This window comes from Salmo salar, chromosome 10 (genome assembly GCF_965601325.2).
Source record: "Salmo salar chromosome 10, fSalSal1, whole genome shotgun sequence".
Classification (NCBI taxonomy): domain Eukaryota; kingdom Metazoa; phylum Chordata; class Actinopteri; order Salmoniformes; family Salmonidae; genus Salmo; species Salmo salar.
The window spans coordinates 30,711,551-30,734,808 of NC_138300.1; the positions used below are offsets into that span (position 1 = coordinate 30,711,551).

A 23,258-nucleotide genomic window follows, 5' to 3' on the forward strand; every position below is an offset into this window, starting at 1 on the left:
CACCCCCCACCAGTTGCCTCCCATCATCTCCCCTCATTATCCCCTGTGTATTTATACCTGTGTTCTGTCAGTTGCCAGTTTTTGTTCGTCAAGCCTACCAGCGTTTTTCCCCCTTGCTCCAGTCGGTTTCTAGTTCCTGTTTTCTAATTTTGACCATTCTGCCTGCCCTGACCCTGAGACAGCCTGTCGTTCTGTACCTTTTGGACTCTGATCTGGATTACTTACCTCTGCCTGCCCTTGACCTGTTGTTTTGCCTGCCCAGTGTTCCAGTAATACACGTTTGTTACTTCGACACTGTCTGCATCTGGGTCTTCCCTAAAACGTGATAATCAGTCCCATTTCAGTTGCTTTCTTTTTGATTTACTCAGGCACATCCCAATCTCTGAAAAGTTAGGAATTCTGTCATCTGAAATGGATAGTTGTAAATATACCAGGAATATTCCCTTACTATCCAACCACTGTTAAATAATTGCGACGCTATTAAAACATTTAAGCATGAGTGATGTGCATTTGATTTCCAAGCTATCATTTTCTTGTTTTTATCTTCCGGTGTGTGTTGGTGGATCAGCCCATTTAACACAAGACTGAAATGTGTTCCTGACCTTAGCCTGTCTGGTACCCATTATTAGCCAACAATATGATCTCCCTAAGGACGCAAAGGTGAGAGGCTCTACTACACCTCTATCTATGCATGATGTTCAGCGTAAAATGCCAGAGGCGATTTTAATCCCATTTCAATGGTCTTGTTTTTAATCAAAACTTCCTTCAGTCTTAAGTGAAGTGTTTTAAACAAAACCAACATTTCTTTCAATTTGCAGAATGTATTTGAGGAAAAGATCTAGAAGACTGAATATGCTATTCTTTGTACATTTTTACTTTGTTATTATCAATCTTATAGACCAGCAGATGTCACACTCATTGGCATCGATAGGGTATTTGATAGTCAAGTCATACATTGATAAGTGTCTCTTGGTGCATTTCAATCGATAGGGGTTAACTCTGTTTTATTGATTAGTTGGCTATTGATCTTTTTTTTTTTCTATCACTCCAGTGATAAATTCATCGCTGATCTTTTGAGGGATGTGAAACATGTCACATCAGTTAGACATCATATCACTGAGTACAATTTGAATCTGCCTATCCCTATTCTAAATACAGAATGGCATCATACCCTACATACCATGTGTGGTACAGAATTTTCTAACTTCTAAAACATCAGGTCTCAAATGTGAACTTTACACTCTAGTATTAATGAATGAACACCATATTTAAGTTTGGTTTTATTTTATTTGTTGACAAGCTTGCACTAGTTCAGACCATATAGACTGAGTTTTATGGAATTGTGGTTTTGTACTGTCACTTATGTTTTATGTTATATAAACGCAACATGTAAAGTGTTGGTCCCATGTTTCATGAGCTGAAATAAAATGTTCCATTCGCACAAAAAGCTTATTTCGATAACTTTGTGTACACCTTTTGTTTACATCCCCGTTAGTGAGCGAGAAATATAAACTAACAGGGATGTAAACGAATGTGTGCACAGTTTTATTGAAATAAGCTTTTTGTGCATATGGAAAAACATATTTCAGGTTTGCTAAGATAAATCATCCACCTGACAGGTGTGACATATCATGAAGCTGATTAAACAGCATGATCATTACATAGGTGCACCTTGTGCTGAGGACAAAAGGCCACTTTAAAATGTGCAATTTGGTCACAACACAATGCCACAGATGTCTCAAGTTTCATGCTGACTGCAGGAATGTCCACCAGAGCTGTTGACAGAGAATTTAATTTTAATTTCTCTACCAACATTGTTTCAGGGAATTTTGAATTTGGGAATTACATCCAACCGGCCTCACAAATGCAGACCATGTGCAACCATGCCAGCCCAGGACCTCCACATCCGACTTCTTCACCGACTGGATCGTCTGAGACCAACCACCTTTAGATCCACGCTCCTACTTTTAAATTTTTTTATTATGTTGTCTGACCAACCGATCAATATCTGTATTCCCAGTCATGTGACAACCATATATTAGGACCTTATGACTTTACTGAGTTACAGTTCATGTAACGAAATAAAGTCTTAAATTGTTGCGTTTTGTATTTTTGTTCTGTATATGAATGTAGGCTTGGAGTATAATTTCTCTCTTTTGCACAAGTGTTTTGTTAGTACAGGACCTTTTTTTTTATTTAAAATGTATGTAGTTATATCCTTGAGCTGTTCTTGCCTATTGGTTCTGTATTTTGCCAAGAGTAGCCTAGAGGGGTTGGGTTAAATGTGGAAGACGCATTTCAGTTGAATGCATTCAATTGTACAACTGACTAGGTATCCCCCTTTCCCTTAGCTGCTGCTTTAGCAACGGCTTATGGCGATCGTAATAAAATATTAAATGTTTGTGTCAAGTGAATTTTGGGTAGAATCAATCCACTCTAGGCTATTGTGGAGTAGTGCAAGATTATATAAGGTTAGGATTCAAGTAAATGTAAATCACTTACAAATACGCAAAGGTAGTAGCAGGAATTGACAGACCCGGACACTTAAGGCAAGGAAATACCCCCTCATGATGTGTTGAGTAAACCAAATGTAAAGGATGGGATCCTCCAGGGCATTGGTGGTCAGTTTCTTAAATTGTTTTTAAAACTTTCACGACTTTGTCGGAGACCTATTGCTTATCTTGATCGGAGCTTGTGATGATACAGTTGCTGGTCTCAGGACATATTTACCTCCTTATAAGCCTTCTTCCTCCGTAGAACAAGGTAGGTTCCCAGGGAGCCACAACAAGATGTGTCAAGAGGAGAATAATGAGTCTCTGTCCACATCCACCCAGTGCACTGTATTATAAAGTAATAGGCCTATACTGGCTCCCTGCATTGTCACTGACTTAAAAAGAGGCTATTCACGTACATAATTTACCCCATAACAAGCAAGTCAAGCTGAGAGGGGCCAGCCATGCAGGGTAATGAGTGGTTGTGGTAACTACACAAGATCTGTGAGAAACAACTTCATGGATATTATTTTTATTAGTGGAGGCTGCTTAGGGGAGGATGGCTCATAACGGCTGCAATGGAGTCAGAATGGTATCAAACACATCAAAGGTGTGGTTTCCATGTGGTTGATGCCACTCCATTGACTCCATTTCAGCCATTATTATGCAGCCTCCACTGATTCTTATGTACTGTATATTACATTTATATTCTGTAGCATCTGAGTTACACGCATGCATATCAGTCTAAATACAGGTAACTGCCAAAATAATGGGAACGCTTGAGTAAATGAGGGATACAAATTATATTGAAAGCAGGTGCTTCCACACAGGTGTGGCCCGTGAGTTAATTTAGAAATTAACATCCCGTCATGCTGAAGGTTATGTATAAAATGCTGTCATGGCATGGGATGACAACGCCCCGATCGACAGGGCATGTGTGGTCACTGAATGGTTTGATGAGCATGAAAACAATGTAAGCCATGGTGGTCTGTCACCAGATCTCAACCCAATTGAGCACTTATGGGAGATTCTAGAGCAGCACCTGATTTTATTAGTCACTCTCACTCCGATATATTAACATGGCTGAAGTCATGGCAAAATGTGTAGAATTGCAGGAAATTGGCTTCAAAACTGCAAAAAATAATAATCCACCCTATGGCTAAATGTGTATAATTGCATCAGACTTGCTTTAAAACAGCAACATTTTTTCTACGCCCCATGGCAAAATGTGTAGAATTGCAGGAAATTATATTTTATATGTGAGATTCTTCAAAGTAGCCACCCTTTGCCTTGACAGCTTTGCACACTCTTGGCATTCTCTCAACCAGTTTCATGAGGTAGTCACCTGGAATGCATTTTGATTAACAGGTGTGCCTTGTTAAAAGTTAATTTGTGGAATGTTTTTCCTTACGGCCAATCAGTTGTGTTGTGACAAAGTTGGGGTGGTATACAGAAGATTACACTATTTGGTAAAAGACCAAGTCAATATTATGGCAAGAACAGCTCAAATAAGCAAAGGGAATCGACAGTCCATCATTCCTTTAAGACATGAACGTCAGTCAATGCCGAAAATTTCAATAACTTTGAAAGTTTCTTCAAGTGCAGTTGCAAAACCATCATGCGCTATGATGAAACTGGCCCTCATGAGGACCGCCACAGGAAAGGAAGACCCAGAGTTACCTCTGCTGCAGAGGATAAGTTCATTAGAGTTACCAGCATCTGAAATTGCAGCCCAAATAAACGCTTCACAGAGTTCAAGTAACAGACACATCAACATCAACTGTTCAGAGGAGATTGCGTGAATCAGGCCTTCATGGTCGAATTGCTGCAAAGAATCCACTACTAGAGGACACAAATAATAAGAAGAGACTTGCTTGGGACAAGAAACGCGAGCAATGAACATTAGACCGGTGGAAATCTGTCCTTTGGTCTGATGAGTACAAATTTGAGATTTTTGGTTCCAACCGCCATGTCTTTGTGAGACGCAGAGTAGGTGAACGGGTGATCTCCACGTGTGGTTCCCACCGTGAAGCATGGAGGAGGAGGTGTGATGGTGTGGGGGTGCTTTGCTGGTAACACTGTCGGATTTATTTAGAATTCAAGGCACACTTAACCAGCATGGCTACCGCAGCGATATGCCATCCCATCTGGTTTGTGCTTAGTGGGACTATAATTTGTTTTTCAACAGGATAATGACCCACCACACCTCCAGGCTGTGTAAGGGCTATTTGACCAAGAAGGAGAGTGATGGAGTGCTGCATCAGATGACCTGGCCTCCACAATCACTCAACCTCAACCCAATTGAGATGGTTTGAGATGAGTTGAACCACAGAGTGAAGGAAAAGCATCCAACAAGTGCTCAGCATGTGTGGGAACTCCTTCAAAACTGTTGGAAAAGCATTCCAGGTGAAGCTGTTTGAGAGAATGCCAAGATTGTGCAAAGCTGTCATCAAGGGTGGTTACTTTGAAGAATCTAAAATATATTTTGATTTGTTTAACACTTTTTTTGGTTACTACATGATTCCATATGTGTTATTTCATAGTTTTGATGTCTTCACTATTATTCTACAATGTAGAAAATAGTAAAAATAAGGAAAAACCCTTGAATAAATAGATGTGTCCAAACTTTTGACTGGTACTGTATAAGTCCACTTAACTGAAATGTCGAAGCATTTTTATTTTGACCCCATTTGGTTTGTTATTTAGGTGAAATGCTCATTTATGATTTGGTATTATCTTGGGCATTTTTTTGTCAGTCCAATTTTTTTTCTTAATTTAGATTTTTCTTATTTCTTATTTTAAAGCGCTTTTACATGATTCTATCATATGGAGTGCAGCTGTACATGCTAATGATAAACACAAAAAATCTTGATTTATTCGTACATCAATTAATTTAGTTACCAGCAATGTGCAAACCATATGTTGTATGTAAATCCTGAGAGAAATCTACGTTTTTGAAAACTCTGAGTCTATTATTTTATATAATTTGTAAAACAAGCATATTTAGTTGCCATTTGTTGAACATTTTGTATACCAGCGTATTTAAATGGAAATAATGTTTAATGTTTGAATGCTAAATGTATTCAAACATTTAACATGATTTCAGTTTCACACTCCTTTTGTGTGTTTTTCGCTCTGACAGACACATCAGTTAGTCTGTACTCCCACCGTTGCTTAATGACACAGCCAAGCGGACCTGCAACTGTCGTGTGTGTTTGTGTGCTTCAGCCTACTCTGCACAGATGGGTTTGATTGAGAAGACACAGGGGTTACTCCCAGGGGCTGGTAAGATGACCAAAGGTCAAATGCATGCACGCACACACTCTCCCATCACATCTCCACACACCCATCACTGTCACACACACACTTTCCCATAACATGCCCACACACCCATCACTGTCTCTCTCTCTCTCACACACACACACACACACACACACACACACACACACACACACACACACACACACACACACATCACATCCACGTACTCCCATCACATCCACACCACAGGAGGTTGGTGGCACCTTAATTGGGGAGGACGAGCTCATGGTAATGGCTGGAGCGGAATGAGTGGAACGGTATCAAATACATTAAACACATAGCTTCCATGTGCTTGATGCCATTCCATTTACGGCGTTCCAGCCATGATTATGAGCTGTCCTCCCCTCAGCAGCCTCCACTGATCCACACCCATAATTTACCATCATGAAATGTCATGTTTTTTTTTGCATGAGTTCAGCCTCATTCTCTCCCTACCTCCTCTCTCCTGTAGGGGGCAGTCAGCATCCCCCCAGAGCGGTGGGCTTTGCCCTGGCTAAAGAGCTGATCTTCACTGGTCGGAGAGTGGATGGACAGAGGGCTGTGGACATCGGACTGGTCAACAGAGCTACAGAGTAGAACCCAGATGGAGATGCTGCCTATTGATAGGCATGGAGTCGGGCTAGAGAGATACTACAACAGGTTAGACGCACGCATGCACACACACTAATAGACGGGAGGTGCAGTGGAGGCTGCTGAGAGGAGGACGGCTCATAATAATGACTCTGGATAGTCAGATGGCTAGCAACAATGACAAGAAGCTGCCATGAGGGGAATCATATTAGGCTGGATCCAGCTAGTTGTAACTTGTTCTTGATACCAGGTCTTGTGTTGATGTGTTTTGACTGATTTAATATCAATGCTAATATGGCAACAAAAAAACAACCCTTCTATAGCTAATCTCATGCTTTTTGACACGTTTTGCCAAGCGGCTGAGAAAATGTTTTAGAGTTAATTTCCTGCTATGGCAAAATTGCAGGGGTGTGTGATTCGCCAGTGCCCTTCTCCTCCTCTCCAGGCATCTGTCGCTCCAAATTTCGCTCACTCCATCTCAGATGCCAGCAGTTGACAGGGGCACCTCGGCAGTCAAGTGGAGAAACAGTCTACAAATAACATATGCACACACACACAAACCAGTTATTTGCAGTCGCATGGCTTGGAGGACATATTTATGTATCTGAGGATGTTTTAGGATGGAAAACCATATTCATTGTTTGAGTGACTGACAGCTATACTGAGAAAAAATATAAACGCAACATGCAGCAATTTCAAAGATTTGACTGAGTTACAGTTCATATAAGGAAATCAGTCAACTGAAATAAATTTGGCCCTAATCTATGGATTTCACATGACTGGGCAGGGGTGCAGCCATGGGTGGGCCTGGGAGGGCATAGGCCCACCCACTGGGGAGCCAGGCCCACCCACTGGGGAGCCAGGCCCACCCACTGGGGAGCCAGGCCCAGCCGAACAGAATGAGTTTTTACCCACAAAAATAATTACAGACAGAAAGATTCCCAGGTTTGAACCTGGGTAACCTGCTAGCTAAAGTCTTGCCGTTTGTATGCATACAGTGCCTTCAGAAAGTATTCCTACCCCGTGACTTACTCCACATTTTGTTGTTACAGCCTGAATTAAAAATGGATTCAATATTTTATTTCACCAATCTACACACAATACCCAATAATGACAAAGGGAAAACATGTTTTTAGAAATGTTTGCAAATGTATTTAACATTTAAATACAGAGCTCATTTACATAAGTATTCACACCCCTTTGCTATGACACTCCAAATTGAGCTCTGGTGCATCCAATTTCCTTTTGTCATCCTTGAGATGTCACTACAACTTGGAGTCATGTGGCCAATTCAATTGTTTGGACATGATTTAGAAAGAAACACACCTGTGCATGTCAGAGCAGAAACTATACCATGAAGTCCAAGGAACTGTCCATAAATCTCAGAGATAGAATTGTGATGAGGCATATATCTGGGGAAGGGTATAAAACCATTTCTAGAGTGTTGAATATTTCCAAGAGCACAGTGGTCTCCATCATTGGGAAAAATATCGAACTACCTAGACTCTGCCAAGAGCTGGCCGTTCGACCAAACTGAGAAACCGGGCAAGAAGGACCTTGGTCAGGTAGGTGACCAAGAACCCAATGACTACTCTGACAGAACAACATAGTTCCTTGGCTGAGATGGGAGACCCTGCCAGAAGGACAACATGCTCTACAGCACTTCACCAATCTGGGCTTTATGGAAGAGTGGCCTGACAGAAGCCACTTCTGAGAAAGAGGCACATGAACGCACACATGGAGTTGGCAAATAGGTACATGAAAGACTCAGAGCATAAGGCAAAAAATTCTGTGGTCTGATTTGACAAAAATGTAACTCTTTGGCCTGAATGCAAAGTGCTATGTCTGGAGAAAACCAGGCATGGCTCATCACCCCTACCGTGAAGCATGGTGGTGGCAGCATCATACAATGGGGATGCTTTTCATCGGCAGGGACTGGGAGACTGGTAAGGATAGAGGGAAAAATGAATGGAGCAAAGTACAGAGATCCTTGATGAAAACCTACTCCAGAGTGCTCAGGACTTCAGACTGGGGCAAGGACTGGGAGACTGGTAAGGATGGAGGGAACAATGAATGGAGCCAAATATGGGAAAATCCTTGATGAGAACCTGCTTCAGAGTGCAAAAGACCTTAGACTGGGGGCATAGATTTACTTTCCAACAGGACAATGACCCCAAGTAGACAGCCAAAGCAACGCTGGAAAGGCTTCAGAACAAGAATGTGAAAGTCATTGAGTGTCCGAGCCAAAGCCCAGACTTGAATTCCATTTAAAAATCTGTGGAAAGACTTGAAGATTGCTGTTCACTGCCGCTCCCCATCTAATTTAACAGAGTTTGAGAAAATCATTAAGGAAGAATGGGAGAAAATCCCTAAATCCAGATGTCCCAAGCTGATACAGACATACCCAAGATGACTGAAAGCTGTAATCACCACCAAAGTATTGCCTCGGGTGTGAATACTTATGTAAATTAGATATTTCTGTATTTCTTTTAATACATTTGCTAAAGGTGTTTTCACTTTGTCATTATGGGGTATTATGTGTAGATGAGTGAGAAACATATTTTATCCATTTTGAATTCAGGCTGTAACACAAACATTTTTGGAATAAATGGTGTGAATACTTTCTGAAGGCACTGTAGACTCAGGAAAAGGGTTCTCCCACAAGGACAGCCGGCAAACCCTCTTAGAACCTATTTCTCACAGATGGTTAAGTGTCATCACAAGCATTTCTGTGGTCCTTCGTTCTCACCCCCAATGTGGCCTCTCTCCAGGCCCCCATCACTGTGAGGATGGCCAAGGAGGCTCTGAACAGAGGCATGGAGGTACATCAGCTTCTCAACACAACCTTGTGTTCTAAATGGTCTAATAATCGATCGATCAATTAATTATCAGTCACACACATCCCAGCTCTCACACCCCGTTCATGATCTCTGTGTATTTGAATGATAAAACTTGTCTGTGTGCTAGTGGCAAGCATGTCTGTAACCTGTCTGTGTGGGTCTGTATCTCTCAGGTGGACGTCACATCAGGGATGGCCAGAGAGGATGTGCTAAGCCAGGGTAAGAGATCAACTGGTAAAATTCCCTTATGCATTGTCTGAGGTCAAACTGTAGTGGTATATCATGTCTTTTTCTCCAGCTGATCCCGACACGAGGGCATGGCTGCCTTTATAGAGAAGAGACCCCCACTCTACACTGGAGAGGAACACACACATGGAGAGTTGTGTGTTTGTTTTTAAACTGCAGTTGTAATATATTTTAGCATATGGATCAAGGATGGCTTTTGAGATAAAGGAATACAGTAAAACTACCAGTTTACAGCCGATGGGGGTGTACATTCTTTATTTCAGAAACATGAAAAAATGACCCTCAGCAGCAAAATGGCATCTTAGCAAATGGCCTTCCCTTTAGAGCTACCCCACTCCCAGTTTCATGAAATACCCATACTGAAAGAGGAAACTGTCACATTTGGGGAATGTACAAACAAGACTAAACTTTCCCACAGCTTCAATCAATGTGAGAGGACAACTCAAATTTCTTATTATGTCAGTATAATGTAGAAAATATTGACTTTAGTTTACAGTTCAGTTTGTTCTGTGCATTTCTCTTGATGCCATAGAGAAGAGATACTTTGACCCATGCAGTGGTAGCAAGCACATACAATGTGTAGGCTGATATGAAATCAAGCATGTGGAGATTTGCCAGCAGCCATGAAATGTAGTTTCAGCCGCCATTGCGTAGAGAATGAAGACAACATCAGTAGCCTATATCATTATTAGTCACAACCAGGGTCATGCTCATGAGGGTGCAGTGTACAGAACGTTGCAGATAGACAATTGTCATTTTGACGGCAAGGAAATATAACATTTATAGTGCAGCCCTCTGGACCTCAAAAACCGAATGCAGCCCCCGGGGAAAAATGAGTTCACCACCCCTGGGATAGGCGTCTTTTTGGGATTGCGCTACTCTCGTTGCCTCTCCCCTTAATCACAGAATTCCCAACTCAGTTTTGCCTCCTTCGTTTTCTTAAGTACCTCCTTTTGAAATAAACAACAAAACGTATTATATTGTTTCCAACACTTTAAACTAATCGTTAAAGACTAGTTTCTCATCTCCCATACTCAAGTACAAACACATGTCTGGCTACAGTGGCTAGCACTTAACTCTAAGTCCTGACTTCAGAGTCTGGAATGGCTCTTTGAGGTTGTCGGCACAATGCGTCGATAATGAAGGGGGCTGTGCTTTTACTGGTTGGTTCTCCTCTTTCTCACTCAAACACTCAGATGCACAGCCCCCGAGCGTCACCCCCTTCAACTACAACAGTTGGATTTTCAAATCCAAACAACGAGGTCTCAAACCCAGAGGGGGGAAAAAAAAAAAATTGAGAACCCATAAAACCCGTCACACAATTTCTGAGTGAATATTGCATTAACAAACGGCCTCCTTTCCAGACCAGGGAAGTCACAGCTAGTACAAACACTTCCCCTAGCATCAAACACTCACTCACCTATACACTGATCCATATACGCAAGCATGCACACAGACCAGCAACCATGGAAGCACATAGAACTCTCAAGAAAAAAAATGTTTTCTTCATACTGTGCAAAGTCGTATATGTATTCTGTCTTAATGTTGACCAATATATTTATTGCCATTTTTGTCCACAAGGGAAACATTACTATTAACAATTTTTATAAACCAGGAGAACTCAAATATTGTCCTGGAGGTCCACAATACTGCTGTTTTTCATCCTAACCTTCTAATCAGGGACTGATTCAGACCTGCGACCCCAGGTGAGTATACACTGTGACAAATGTATCCATCAATTAATTCATACATTTATAATAATCAATTAACTACCACAGAGAAAATAACTATGGACAGTATTGTGGACCTCCATGTCTGGATATGAATAGTTCTGCTACAAACTGTGCGAATCAAAAGATCATTCAGACAAACTTGAGCATGCCGGGAAATCACACCGTCATGTGCATATATTAGCTAATCAGCCAGAGGGGCTGGACTCTCAACCCCAGAACTGAGCTTTAAGGCTGCTACACACTTTACGCAAACGCAGCGACAGTGTCGTTTTCTAGGTACTTCTACGTACTTTTGTGTGGATCCAATTTTGGAATGGCCCATATACGACACCCCATCGCTCTGTTTGAGTAGGGTATGTGGTGCCCTTTAGGGGCTGAATCCAAACTTGGTGCGCCTGCAGAACTCCAACCATGAATCGATGTCAACGGTGTAAATTGATGTTGATTAGTGTGACTCTTCCAAGATGCGTGCAGGATTCTTAAATAAGGATTCGGCCCTTTCAGAGTCCAACAGGAAAGAAACACTTAAACCATATAGTTCAACTGGTTTTCTATTCAGGCTATGGACGCTGTTAACCAACAACTCACGCTTTTCTTAGGGTTTATTTTTCTTTAGTTAAATCAATCATAATTTCCTTATCCCAACAGTAGTACACTTAATTATACTGTTGTTTTTGAACCAAACAAGAAAATAAATAACATAGCAAGGTATGTGTGCAAAGAAATGCGTAGTTTCTGTTCTCTCATTCACTTTATAGCACCACCTTAAGACAAGGTGGGAGGTGACAGGGTGTCTTTCCTCACCCAAGTTTAAAGGCGCCCACATACTAGGTTTAGTTTGCGCCAAGCAGAACTCGGCTAGGCGAAGCAAACGTCTGTGCCTCTCATACTCCCTCAAAAGACCTTTGCTTGAAAAATGAGGGGGGAAAAATTCAATATTACCATTTGTCCCTCTTGAAATGCCGTAGCAACATAGCCACTTGCTCAATAGTCAGAATTAATCTACGAAGAATCAAGGAATCTGTCATTCATTTTGATACATTTTGTTTGCTGCAGTATTTCTCAAGTGAAAAAAATGTGCATTAAAACTAGGTTCACTGAATGACAAACACTTCAATGAAGAATCCCGTAGTACTGTTGACTTTGGCTTGCCTCAAGAACACATTTGGTGCGCGAACAACTGGAAAAAACCCTGCCGAACTCCAATATAAACAGAAACGTAAACATTTGGAGCAAACTGTTTCAACTGGGAAGCATGCGACAGGCTTAATGAACATGTGTGAACACACACACCTCTTCCTGGACTCTTGTCTTGACATTACAGGTGGAATGGGGTCTGATCAGGGCGTATCACTCTCTGAAGGAGAAAGACAGAGCATTTTTATTGACTTTTAACATATTCTGAAATCACACACACTAGAAATCATTGTGTGTGTGTCTCACCTTTGTGTGTGTGTGTGGTTGCAGTGGGCAGTGGGGGTGTTTGTGTGGTCTGGCCGGTGCGAGCTTGGTGGCGCTGCAGGCTCTCCAGGATGCCATCAGTCAATCGCATGACATCTGCGTGTGTGTCTGGGTGTGTCTGGACCTTTTCCAGCTGCTGCAGACCTCCCTCCTCCAGCAGCATACTGCAGTATCGAGGGGCTGCAGGAGTCCAGAGAGATTACACTCACATTGATGACGCACAGAGCAGAATATGTAGAAAACTATTAAGCTCTATATGGAGTGTGTGTGTCTCACCGTTCTTGCTGCAGACATGCTGCATGGCCCAGGCTGCCCACAGCTGAACTCCTGGGGTGTGGAAACACTCCAACAGGGGGAAGAAAGGGTTAAAGGACCTACAGAGGGGGGAGGAGATAATTAATACTCAGGCTGCATCTTAATAGTTTACAGTGGCTTCCTCTCCTCCTCTCCTTGTGTGTGTGCATGGAGGTCTTACCTGTAAGCCACCATCTCACACTCTGGGGTCTGCCACTTCAGGATGGCAGAGTGCTGGAGGAGACACACACAGAACATGAGACAATTATTACACACACAGGTGGTGGTATAACAACTCACACAGACCTCCCCCACGTACCAGTTGTTCTAGCAGGTCAGACCTCAGTGTGATACTGAGTGTCCATGCAGCCTCTCCTCTGGAGGTGAGGTGGGCCAGTATCCCAGCAGCGAAGTAGGACACCTCCACCTCAGGGCTGTGGAGCAGGGAGCAGATGTGATCCAGGAAGCTCTGAACCATCAGCTCCTCATGCAGCTCCCCAACCTCTGCTATGTTGTTCTGGAGAGAGACAGAGCCACACAGTCAGCTCTTCCACCACTTCAAATGGGATGATTCAAACATAAAACAAATCGGTTTCATCAGTACAGTTTGTCTCCGCTGAATTCACTACGTCAAGCCCCTAGGACCACAAACCAGGGTTACTGACCAGTAGAATAAATACACTGTCAGTCAAAGGTTCACTATGACTCACCAGCAGCCCCAACACCTTCTGCTGGATGGAAGACTCCGAGGGGAACGACTGCAGAGAGAAAGAAAAGGGCCAATAAAGAGGTATGAGTGAGTCAGCTTGCACTTCAGGCAGTAAGAACTTCAGGGTCAGAGAGAGAGTGTTGTAACTAGCACTTTAATGAACAGCTCTAGGGTCTGTGAGTGTACTACCTCCAGAACTTTTATGAACAGCTCTAGGGTCTGTGAGTGTGTGTGTGTACTACCTCCAGAACTTTAATGAACAGTTGTAGGGTCTGTGAGTGTGTGTGTGTACTACCTCCAGAACTTTAATGAACAGCTCTAGGGTCTGTGAGTGTGTGTGTACTACCTCCAGAACTTTGATGAACAGCTCTAGGGTCTGTGAGTGTGTGTGTACTACCTCCAGAACTTTAATGAACAGCTCTAGGGTCTGTGAGTGTGTGTGTACTACCTCCAGAACTTTAATGAACAGCTCTAGGGTCTGTGAGTGTGTGTGTACTACCTCCAGAACTTTTATGAACAGTTCTAGGGTCTGTGAGTGTGTGTGTACTACCTCCAGAACTTTAATGAACAGCTCTAGGGTCTGTGAGTGTGTGTGTGTACTACCTCCAGAACTTTGATGAACAGCTCTAGGGTCTGTGAGTGTGTGTGTACTACCTCCAGAACTTTAATGAACAGTTCTAGGGTCTGTGAGTGTGTGTGTGTACTACCTCCAGAACTTTTATGAACAGCTCTAGGGTCTGTGAGTGTGTGTGTACTACCTCCAGAACTTTAATGAACAGCTCTAGGGTCTGTGAGTGTGTGTGTACTACCTCCAGAACTTTTATGAACAGCTCTAGGGTCTGTGAGTGTGTGTGTGTACTACCTCCAGAACTTTAATGAACAGCTCTAGGGTCTGTGAGTGTGTGTGTGTACTACCTCCAGAACTTTAATGAACAGCTCTAGGGTCTGTGAGTGTGTGTGTGTACTACCTCCAGAACTTTAATGAACAGCTCTAGGGTCTGTGAGTGTGTGTGTGTACTACCTCCAGAACTTTTATGAACAGCTCTAGGGTCTGTGAGTGTGTGTGTACTACCTCCAGAACTTTAATGAACAGCTCCAGTCCCTGGTTCTCTATAAAATGGCGGCAGGTGGTTGGTGATTCGTCGGTGAGGTTCCAGAGCGCACTCAGTGTGAACTTGAGGGTGGCATCCACCCCGCCCTGAGTCGCCTTCTGACGCACGATGTGGAGGAGTTGCTGCAAAGAGAGAGAAAGAGGTATAGAGAAAGGGGGATAGACAGAGAGATGGTGACAATTACTGTATTTCTTTTTAAACACTGTAGACAGCGATTCTTTCATTGGGAAGGCATGTGCCAATGGCCAGCTGTGTGAATGGAGGATGTTTGAACAGTCTCACCTTCACTATGAACAGCTCTGCTCCCAGCTGGGCTGTCTGCTCTGTAGATAACTGTATAGTAAAACACACACATCAGCAAAGACCAAACCTCAAACACATTTCTAATACCATATTTGACACACACTCAGACATGTAGGCACACACACACACCTACCTTGGCAGCCAGTATAGAAATGATAGCCACAGCCATCCTCTGCATGTTCTGGTCCTCATGGTTACATAGCCACTGCATCACCAGCTTAGCTGCCTCAAACCTCGATTATAGACCACACACATACACAGTACAAAGGATACATGCACTGTACATACTACGTCTCTCATGAGAGACAATCTTAAAGGATGAATACATCTACAGTCAAAGTAATTCAATGTGTATATCTACCTGTTGAAGGGGACCTCCTGCAGTATGCGGTCACTGCACAGCGAGAGAAGGCAATTCTTTTGCAACTGGAGAAAAAGGATCCAAGATGGTGGTTAGAGCCAAAACAAAACCCCAAACTCAAGCCTGGTCCAGAAACAGCCCCTAGCCAGTCTGTGTTTGCAGATGGGAAGAACCTGGATATGTGTAAACAATATGGAGGAGAAGGTGAGTGTATGTGTGTGTACCTGTTGGTGGTTAGGAAAGGTCCTCATGGCCTCCAGCAGTAGTTGAGTGACTGTGCCCAGCAGTCTAACAGGCATGCCCGCTGCCAGGTCCTGCTTGGTCAGGTTAAACACACACGCACTGGCTGCCAACTGGACGTTCAGGGTGGCAGGGTGGTTCTTCATCCCCAGTATTACCAACTAGAGACAGAAAGATCGAGGGAGAAGAGGGAGAGACACATTACTTTATAAAAATGTGTACACAGAGCCATGCTGTAGTAAGATGTATATTGAGGTGAAGGGTAGAGTAGACATTACATAATGTGTGTGTACCTTGAGTATGTCAGGCCGTGGTTTCTCCATGACGTGAGTGAGACTGAACAGATGAAACAGAGCCTCTCTGACAAAGCCGTCTCTCTCACTGTAGCGATGCAGCGACTCACAGATCTGAGTCTCATTGGCCTCTCCTGTCACCTGCCACAAACAGAGGACACATACATAGCGTAGTTCTCTGTCAGTATTGCTGCTTCCTCTACAAAGACAGAGACAGAGAGAAGAAAAACAGCGAGACCCACCTTGAGGATGCCCTCTCCATTGAGGAAGTCAGAGAAGCCAGCGTCTGTAGCCAGCAGACCAACAAAGGTCATCCCTGGACGTTCCTCTACAAACGCCTTGACCGCTGCATCTGTCACCTGGCATAACACACACACTAGGTAAACACTCTACACACACAGCTGCAATACACACACACTCACAACTCGAGCCAACTCCACTCATACTCTGTCTCCAGTACCTGTTTGCGTCCAGACACGTCCAGAGAGACCAGAGCAGGCAGGATCCCAGGTTCGCCCAGCAACTGACGAGCCACGTCTGATGTGAACTGTTTATCATCACTGATGTCCAGGTGCTGCATAGGTAGGTTTTCACACATCCACAAAAGCATGAGTATCAGAAATAAAACTATTCGAGCACCACAAGTAAACTTCAGGGATAGAAAACAATCACAGTGCCGGAACTAGAAAAAGGTTTAAGAAACTTCACTCAGCAATATATATGCTTTTTATAGTGGAGCAAATGAATACAGAACTTGAGCATTAGAGCTGTCCCCACCCACCTGCAGTGCCTCCAGTTGTCCAATGACGGCCAATAGCTGTGCAGTGCTCATCTCCAGCCTCTTCAGCTGGTGTAGTGTTAGTGACCTCAGCCTCTCCCTAAGGCCCAGTAGAGGGCTGAGGTTGGTTACTGAGGTGTTGGACAGGTCCAGGCTCTCCAGGCGGGGCAGGGAACACACGTCAGCCAGCCCAGCGTCGTAGAAGTCCACATTGGCCAGGGAGAGGGAGCGGAGCCCCTGGAGAGAGCTAAAGCGGTGACGGGATGGTTCCTCCAGAGAGGACATGGTTAGACCTGTCAGGACCAACCGCTGTAAGCTCTCCTGTGGGGAGGAAGAGGGTGGAGAGGGAGAGTGTTTGCTGTTGTCTGTCCCTGCTGGAAGCTCTCTTATCTGTGTACACTGCATTCGGAAAGTATTCAGACCCCTTGACATTTTCCAATTTTTGTTACGTTACAGCCTTATTCTAAAATGTATAAAATAAAATGTTTTCCTCAATCTCCACACAATACCCCAGAATGACAAAGCAAATGTTTTCCTATTTTATATTTAAAAAATATATATAAATTATAAACTTATTTAAGTAAGTTGAGACCCTTTGCTATGAGACTCGAGAGCCCAGGAGCATCCTGTTTCCATTGATCATCCTTGAGATGTTTCTACAACTTGATTGGAGTCCACCTGTGGTATTTTCAATTGATTGGACATGATTTGGAAAGGCACACACCTGTCTGACCAAGAACCTGATGGTCACTCAGACAGAGCTCCAGAATTCCTCTGTGGAGATGGTTGTCCTTCTGGAAGGTTCTCCCATCTCTGCAGCACTCCACCAATCAGGCCTTTATGGTAGAGTGGTCAAACGGAAGACACTCCTCAGTAAAAGACGACAGCCCGCTTGGAGTTTGCCAAGAGGCCTCTAAAGGTCTGATTATGAGAAACAAGATTATCTGGTCTGATGAAACAAAGATTGAACTCTTTGTCCTAAAAGCTGAGCGTCACGCCTGGAGGAAATCTGGCACCATCCCTACGGTGAAGCCTGGTGGTGGCAGCAGCATACTGTGGGGATGTTTTTCAGTGGCAGGTACTGGGAGATTAGTCAGGATCGATTCAAAGATGAACGGAGCAAAGTACAGAGAGATCCTCGATGAAAACCTGCTCCAGAGTGCTCTGGATCTCAGACTGGGGCTAAGGTACACCTTCCAACAGGACAACGACCCTAAGCACACAGCCAAGAGAATGCAGGAGTGGCTTCAGGACAAGTCTCTGAATGTCCTTGATTGGCCCAGCCAAAGCCCAGACTTGAACCCGAACGAACATCTCTGGAGAGACCTGAAAATAGCTGTGCAGCGACGCTCCCCATCCAATCTGACAGAGCTTGAGAGGATCTGCAGAGAAGAATGGGAGAACTCCCCAATTACAGGTGTGCCAAGCTTGTAGCGTCATACCCAAGAAGACTCAAGGCTATAATCACTGTCAAAGGTGCTTCAACAATGTATTGAGTAAAGGGTCTGAATACTTATGTAAATGTGATATTTCCTTTTATAAACACTTTATAAATGTGCAAAAACGTGTTTTGTCATTATGCTTTGTCATTATGGGGTATTGTGTGTAGATTGCTGAGGGAAAAAAAACTATTGAATCCCTTTTAGAATAAGGCTGTAATGTAACCAAATGTGGAAAAAGTCAAGGGGTCTGAATACTTTCTGAATGCACTGTATGTTTACCTGGCAGTGTTTGTTGGAGGCCAGTCCCTGTAGTATGTCAGAGATGGTGAGGTCAGCGTTGACCCTGGCAGCGTCCAGCTCCAGGAGGCGGTGAGGACAGAGAGCTCTCTGGAACGCCTCGGCAGAGATACGAGCTGTCCGGATACATGCACGACGCAGCCGTAGGTACTCACAGCTACGAAACACTCCCACTGTACTGTCATTCAACAGACCTGAAAACAACACCCACACTTTTTTTGTTAGAGCTGGGCTGGGACAAAAATCACCCAATGACTGGAAATAGCCCATTACTGCTCTAGACACTGAATTAAAGGCCTGTTTCGTGTTTTTGTACTAATAATCAAGGTAAGGATCTGAGCTTGGATCTGTGACCGCTGACTACTTCATGTTCCTTGCTCACTTACCTTCAGTGGCCATCTTAGCTAACAGCTGGTCAGCTAGTTCCTGGGGGAACAGTAAAGAGTCTCTGAGACAGAGAGATCCATCGGCGTGCTTCGCACAGAACCTCTCCAGGTTCCCACTCACGTAGGACAGACACAGGTCTGTCAGAGATGCTGGGGACGCCTCGTCCTGGAACACACACACACACCATTAGACACTTACACTAAATGAACAAAACTATATGGACTACTGCTTGTCAAACATGGGCATTAATATGGAGTTGGTATCCCCTTTGCTGCTGTAACAGCCTCCACTCTTCTGGGAAGGCTTTCCACTAGATGTTGGAGCACTGCTGCCGGGACTTGCTTCCATTCAGCATTAGTGAGGTCAGGCACTGACGTTGGGCAATTAGGCCTGGCTCGCAGTCGGCTTTCCAATTCATCACAAAGGTGATCGATGGGGTTGACGTCAGGGCTCTGTGCAGGCCAGTCAAGCTCTTCCACACTGATCTCGACAAATCACTTCTGTATGGACCTTGCTTTGTGCACGGGGGCATTGTCATGCTGAAACAGGAAAGGGCCTCTGTTGCCACAAAGTAGGAAGCACAGAATCATCTAGAATGACAATGTATCCTCTAGCATTAAGATTTCCCTTCACCGGAACCAAGGGGCCTAGCCCGAACCATGAAAAATAGCCCCAGACCATTATTCCTCCTCCACCAAACTAAACAGTTGGCACTATGCATTGGGGCAGGTAGTGTTCTCTTGGTATCCACCAAACCCAGATTTGTTCGTCTGACTGCCAGATGGTGAAGTGTGATTAATCAATTCAGAGAACACGTTACCACTACTCCAGAGTCCAATGGCGGCGACCTTAACACCACTCCAGCCAATGCTTGGCATTGCGCATGGTGATCATAGGCTTGTGTGCGGCTGCTCGGCCATGGAAACCTCGAAGCAACGTCTGCACAATAACTGTTCGTCATGAAGCTCCCGACTAACCTTTATTGTGCTGACATTGGACAGACGGTTTTTACTTGCTACGTGCTTCAGCACCTGGTGGTCCTGTTCTGTGAGCTTGTGTACACTGAGCCATTGTTTACAGTTGACCGGGGCAGCTCTGGCTGGGTATACATTTGATGAACTGACTTGATGAAAAGGTGGCATCCAATGATGGTGCCACGTTGAAAGTCAATGAGCTCTTCAGTAAGGCCAATATTTGTCTGTGGAGATTGCATGGCTGTGTGCTCGATGTTATACACCCGTCAGCAACGGGTGTGGCTGAAATAGCCGAATCCACTAATTTGAAGGGGTGTCCACATACGTTTGTATATATAGTGTATGCCAGCACTCCCAAATGGCATACCAAGCATATGGCCAAAGTTAAAATGTTCGCCAATGAGACCTGATATCCATAACTCCCAGGAGGTAGAGTATGTCTGGAGTGGTGGGATGTTGTCAAACCCCCAAATAACGAGCAATGATCGCTAGCTAATTATCCATCCTCCTGAGCTAAAAAAAAAGATTTAACTAGCTAACGAGATGAATCAAATTTCAGCAGATATCTAACTAAGACTAGTTAGCTTGCTACTGGTATGCATTTTTCGATACCTTGCTGGTCCTTGTCGACAATGCACGACGATTGAATGCTAGACATTGATATCGAAAACAAAACTCACCATTTTCAAGAAACTGCAGGCTTGACTCCCAACCAAAGATCAATATTGCTATTGGTCTCTACCTACGCCGAGTCGTCTCGGTTTGCCTTGTTAACTTGCTACTTAGCTAGCCTAATCTTGCTGGATTTTTTTTTTTTTTTTGCAAGGTGATAACTATCTATCTAGCGTTCTAACGTTAGCTACAAGCTAGCTAACTTGTTGGTACCGAACTAAGATAGAACATCGATGTTCCTGGAAAAATATTAATATAGTTGTGAAAATGTTGAGACTTCATTTTCAAACCATGTCCGTTAGTTAACCAAGGCTGAAGGCTGACACTAATCTAAATCTGCAGACATACTTGTTTTTAACGATTAAAAAAAACTCGCCAAAGGAAACGATAGCTTTATTATTTTATTTAGGGGCTAAATCAGCTTTAATATTGCAGATAGATTGTAGCTCTATTTCTGTTGACAGACCGTAAAAAAAACAAAATTGACAGAGGAAGTACATCACCAGTCGATGGGGCGGGACTACGGAAGCCCTTTCGTGCATATTACAAAAACAGGAAGAAAGCAGCAGGAATGAGCTTCTCTACCTTTTTTATTTAAACGAAAATAGATTATAATTCACTGCATGTCCGTCACATTGTCCTTTATCAAGGTGATCTCGAAATACGCTAAGTTGTTTTTCAACGGGACCAGACGAGCTCTTTCTTAAATTGTTACCTCATCAGTTTCACACCAAGGTCACAAGGAAGTTCTGGACTTTTCAACACGTGTTGTTTTTAGACAGTGTTTTTTTTAGGACACTGCACCGTTTGAATCATGTCTGGACTCATAAACTTTGAGGACGAAAAGGAGGTGAAGCAGTATTTGGATAACATAGGTGTGGAATTCAGCTACCAGTGTTACAGAGAGAAGGACCCTGAAGGTAAGGAACGACCTGCACTGTCTTATGCAGTGCTGAAGGGAGTGATGTTAAGCTAATGGTTCATCATTTGCTGTCCCCTAACTGGGGTTCTGAACCATTGATTGTGCTTGGTGTTAAGGTGTCTTTATGCCTCATGTAGTACTATAACCTTCACATCGTCTAACTCATTATTGTGGCTAACCTCGTGTATTCTGCTGCCAGGGTGTCAAAGGCTTGCTGACTACATGGAGGGAGTGAAGAAAAACTTTGAGTCTACAGCCCAGGTGCTCAAACACAACTGTGAGACTAATAAACATGGTGAAAGCTGCTACAAGCTCGGGGCTTACTATATCCAAGGCAAAGGTACACAACTACACCACTCTAAACTTAATCCCATTCACTAGTGGATTACAACAGCAACGCCTGAGACAATTTGCGTTTCTCAACTAGACAAGTGAAACATTTAAAGATTTGATTAGAGAGAGTTTGGCTTGACAAATGTTTTAAGACAAGTCATCTTATTAATTAGAAATATTAGGATGATAAGAAAGTACTGATAGACAGAGAGACCCTGAATCCATTCCCCAAGTGGTCAAGCTCAACATGTTCTAAATGTCTCTATCAGGGGGATTTGCAGAGAATCTGAAAATGGCCTACTCCTGCTTCATGATGGCCTGCAGCAGTGGCGGTAAGAAGTCTGTGGACGCGTGTCACAACGTGGGTCTCCTCGCCCATGACGGTCGAGCCATGGAAGCCGGCCCTGACCCAGGGGCGGCTAGGCAGTACTATGAGAAGGCTTGTACAGGGGGGTTCGCACCCTCCTGCTTCAACCTTAGTGCCATGTATATCGAGGGCTCCCCGAAGCAGAGTAAGGACATGGGCCTGGCTCTCAGGTATGCCACAAGAGCCTGTGAGCTAGGACACGTCTGGGGTTGTGCCAACGCCAGCCGTATGTATAAACTGGGGGACGGGGCGGAGAAGGACGAGAAGAAAGCAGAGGAACTTAAGAACAGGGCGAAAGAGCTTCACTTCCAGGAGAAAGAGAGGCAGCTCAAGTTTGGGGAATGAAGGGGTTGGCCAGAGGGAAGTCGCTTCAATAAATCTTTGTTCCAAATGGGCAATTTGTTTTGAATGAATGCCCAGGGTCATGTGGTGCTTCCTCTTGGGCTGTGTGTGTGTAACCTGACATGCTACATAGACATGACTGCTTAGTGCTGGCCAAAGGTTGAAGAATTCACAAGTGTGTGTTTTAACCTGTGTGTGGATGGTTTATATGGGGCTTTGTAATACATGTATTTTTTTCTCTATGGGGACCAACTCTGTCCATATGAGATTGTCCATCTCGACATGTACACATTCTCAGTCCAACATCTGCCTGAACATTGACAACAACTTGACTTGATTAAAATGAGTTCCCACAAACGGCTCAGTTCATGTGGCGTCATTATAGTTAGGAATCCATGGTGGAGAATATCTCATCCGATATGGACAGTGGAGAAAAAGGTGCTGTTCATAGCTGAGCGTGTCACAATGCAGCAATCTGGGAAGTAATTTGGTTCTGCAACTAGATGGAGTCAAAGTCAAGGAAAATTAGTCTGCTATGGGGTATGGCAAATCTACTGTCTATTGGTAAATCGGGGCAGGTCTAGGAGTTTTATTTTCTTATCTTTCATTTGCTCATCCCCCTCTGCTGTGTTCAAAATACAATAATGAGATGGGACATATTCACATGACTGAGTAGAGAGGTAAAATGTGTGGTATTATAGCAAATTTCTTGCTATTTTGCCATGAGGCTGAGAGAACATGTTGCTGTTTTAGAGGTCTGATATTCTTA

At 43.7% G+C, this 23,258-nt stretch overlaps 2 protein-coding genes across 2 annotated transcripts; one reads left to right on the forward strand and one right to left on the reverse strand.

Annotated features, from left to right (window-relative positions):
- Nucleotides 1–9,707: 9,707 nt before the first annotated feature.
- zyg11 (zyg-11 family member, cell cycle regulator) lies at nucleotides 9,708–20,799 on the reverse strand. Its single transcript, XM_014216811.3, has 18 exons — nucleotides 20,534–20,799; nucleotides 18,879–19,044; nucleotides 18,475–18,686; nucleotides 16,757–17,074; nucleotides 16,436–16,549; nucleotides 16,218–16,334; nucleotides 15,976–16,116; nucleotides 15,667–15,843; nucleotides 15,443–15,507; nucleotides 15,215–15,314; nucleotides 15,061–15,111; nucleotides 14,739–14,900; nucleotides 13,668–13,715; nucleotides 13,277–13,474; nucleotides 13,139–13,191; nucleotides 12,940–13,037; nucleotides 12,646–12,843; nucleotides 9,708–12,559 (listed from the first exon to the last, which is right to left on the reverse strand). The coding sequence occupies exons 1-18, from the start codon at nucleotides 20,534–20,536 to the stop codon at nucleotides 12,543–12,545; spliced, it is 2,238 nt and encodes a 745-aa protein (XP_014072286.1). The 5' UTR covers nucleotides 20,537–20,799; the 3' UTR covers nucleotides 9,708–12,542.
- Nucleotides 20,800–21,095: 296 nt separating this feature from the next.
- On the forward strand, nucleotides 21,096–22,843 carry coa7 (cytochrome c oxidase assembly factor 7). Its single transcript, NM_001146365.1, is given in 3 exon segments — nucleotides 21,096–21,445; nucleotides 21,647–21,787; nucleotides 22,050–22,843. Coding segments are annotated over 3 exon segments (690 nt in total). The 5' UTR covers nucleotides 21,096–21,339; the 3' UTR covers nucleotides 22,493–22,843.
- Nucleotides 22,844–23,258: the final 415 nt, after the last annotated feature.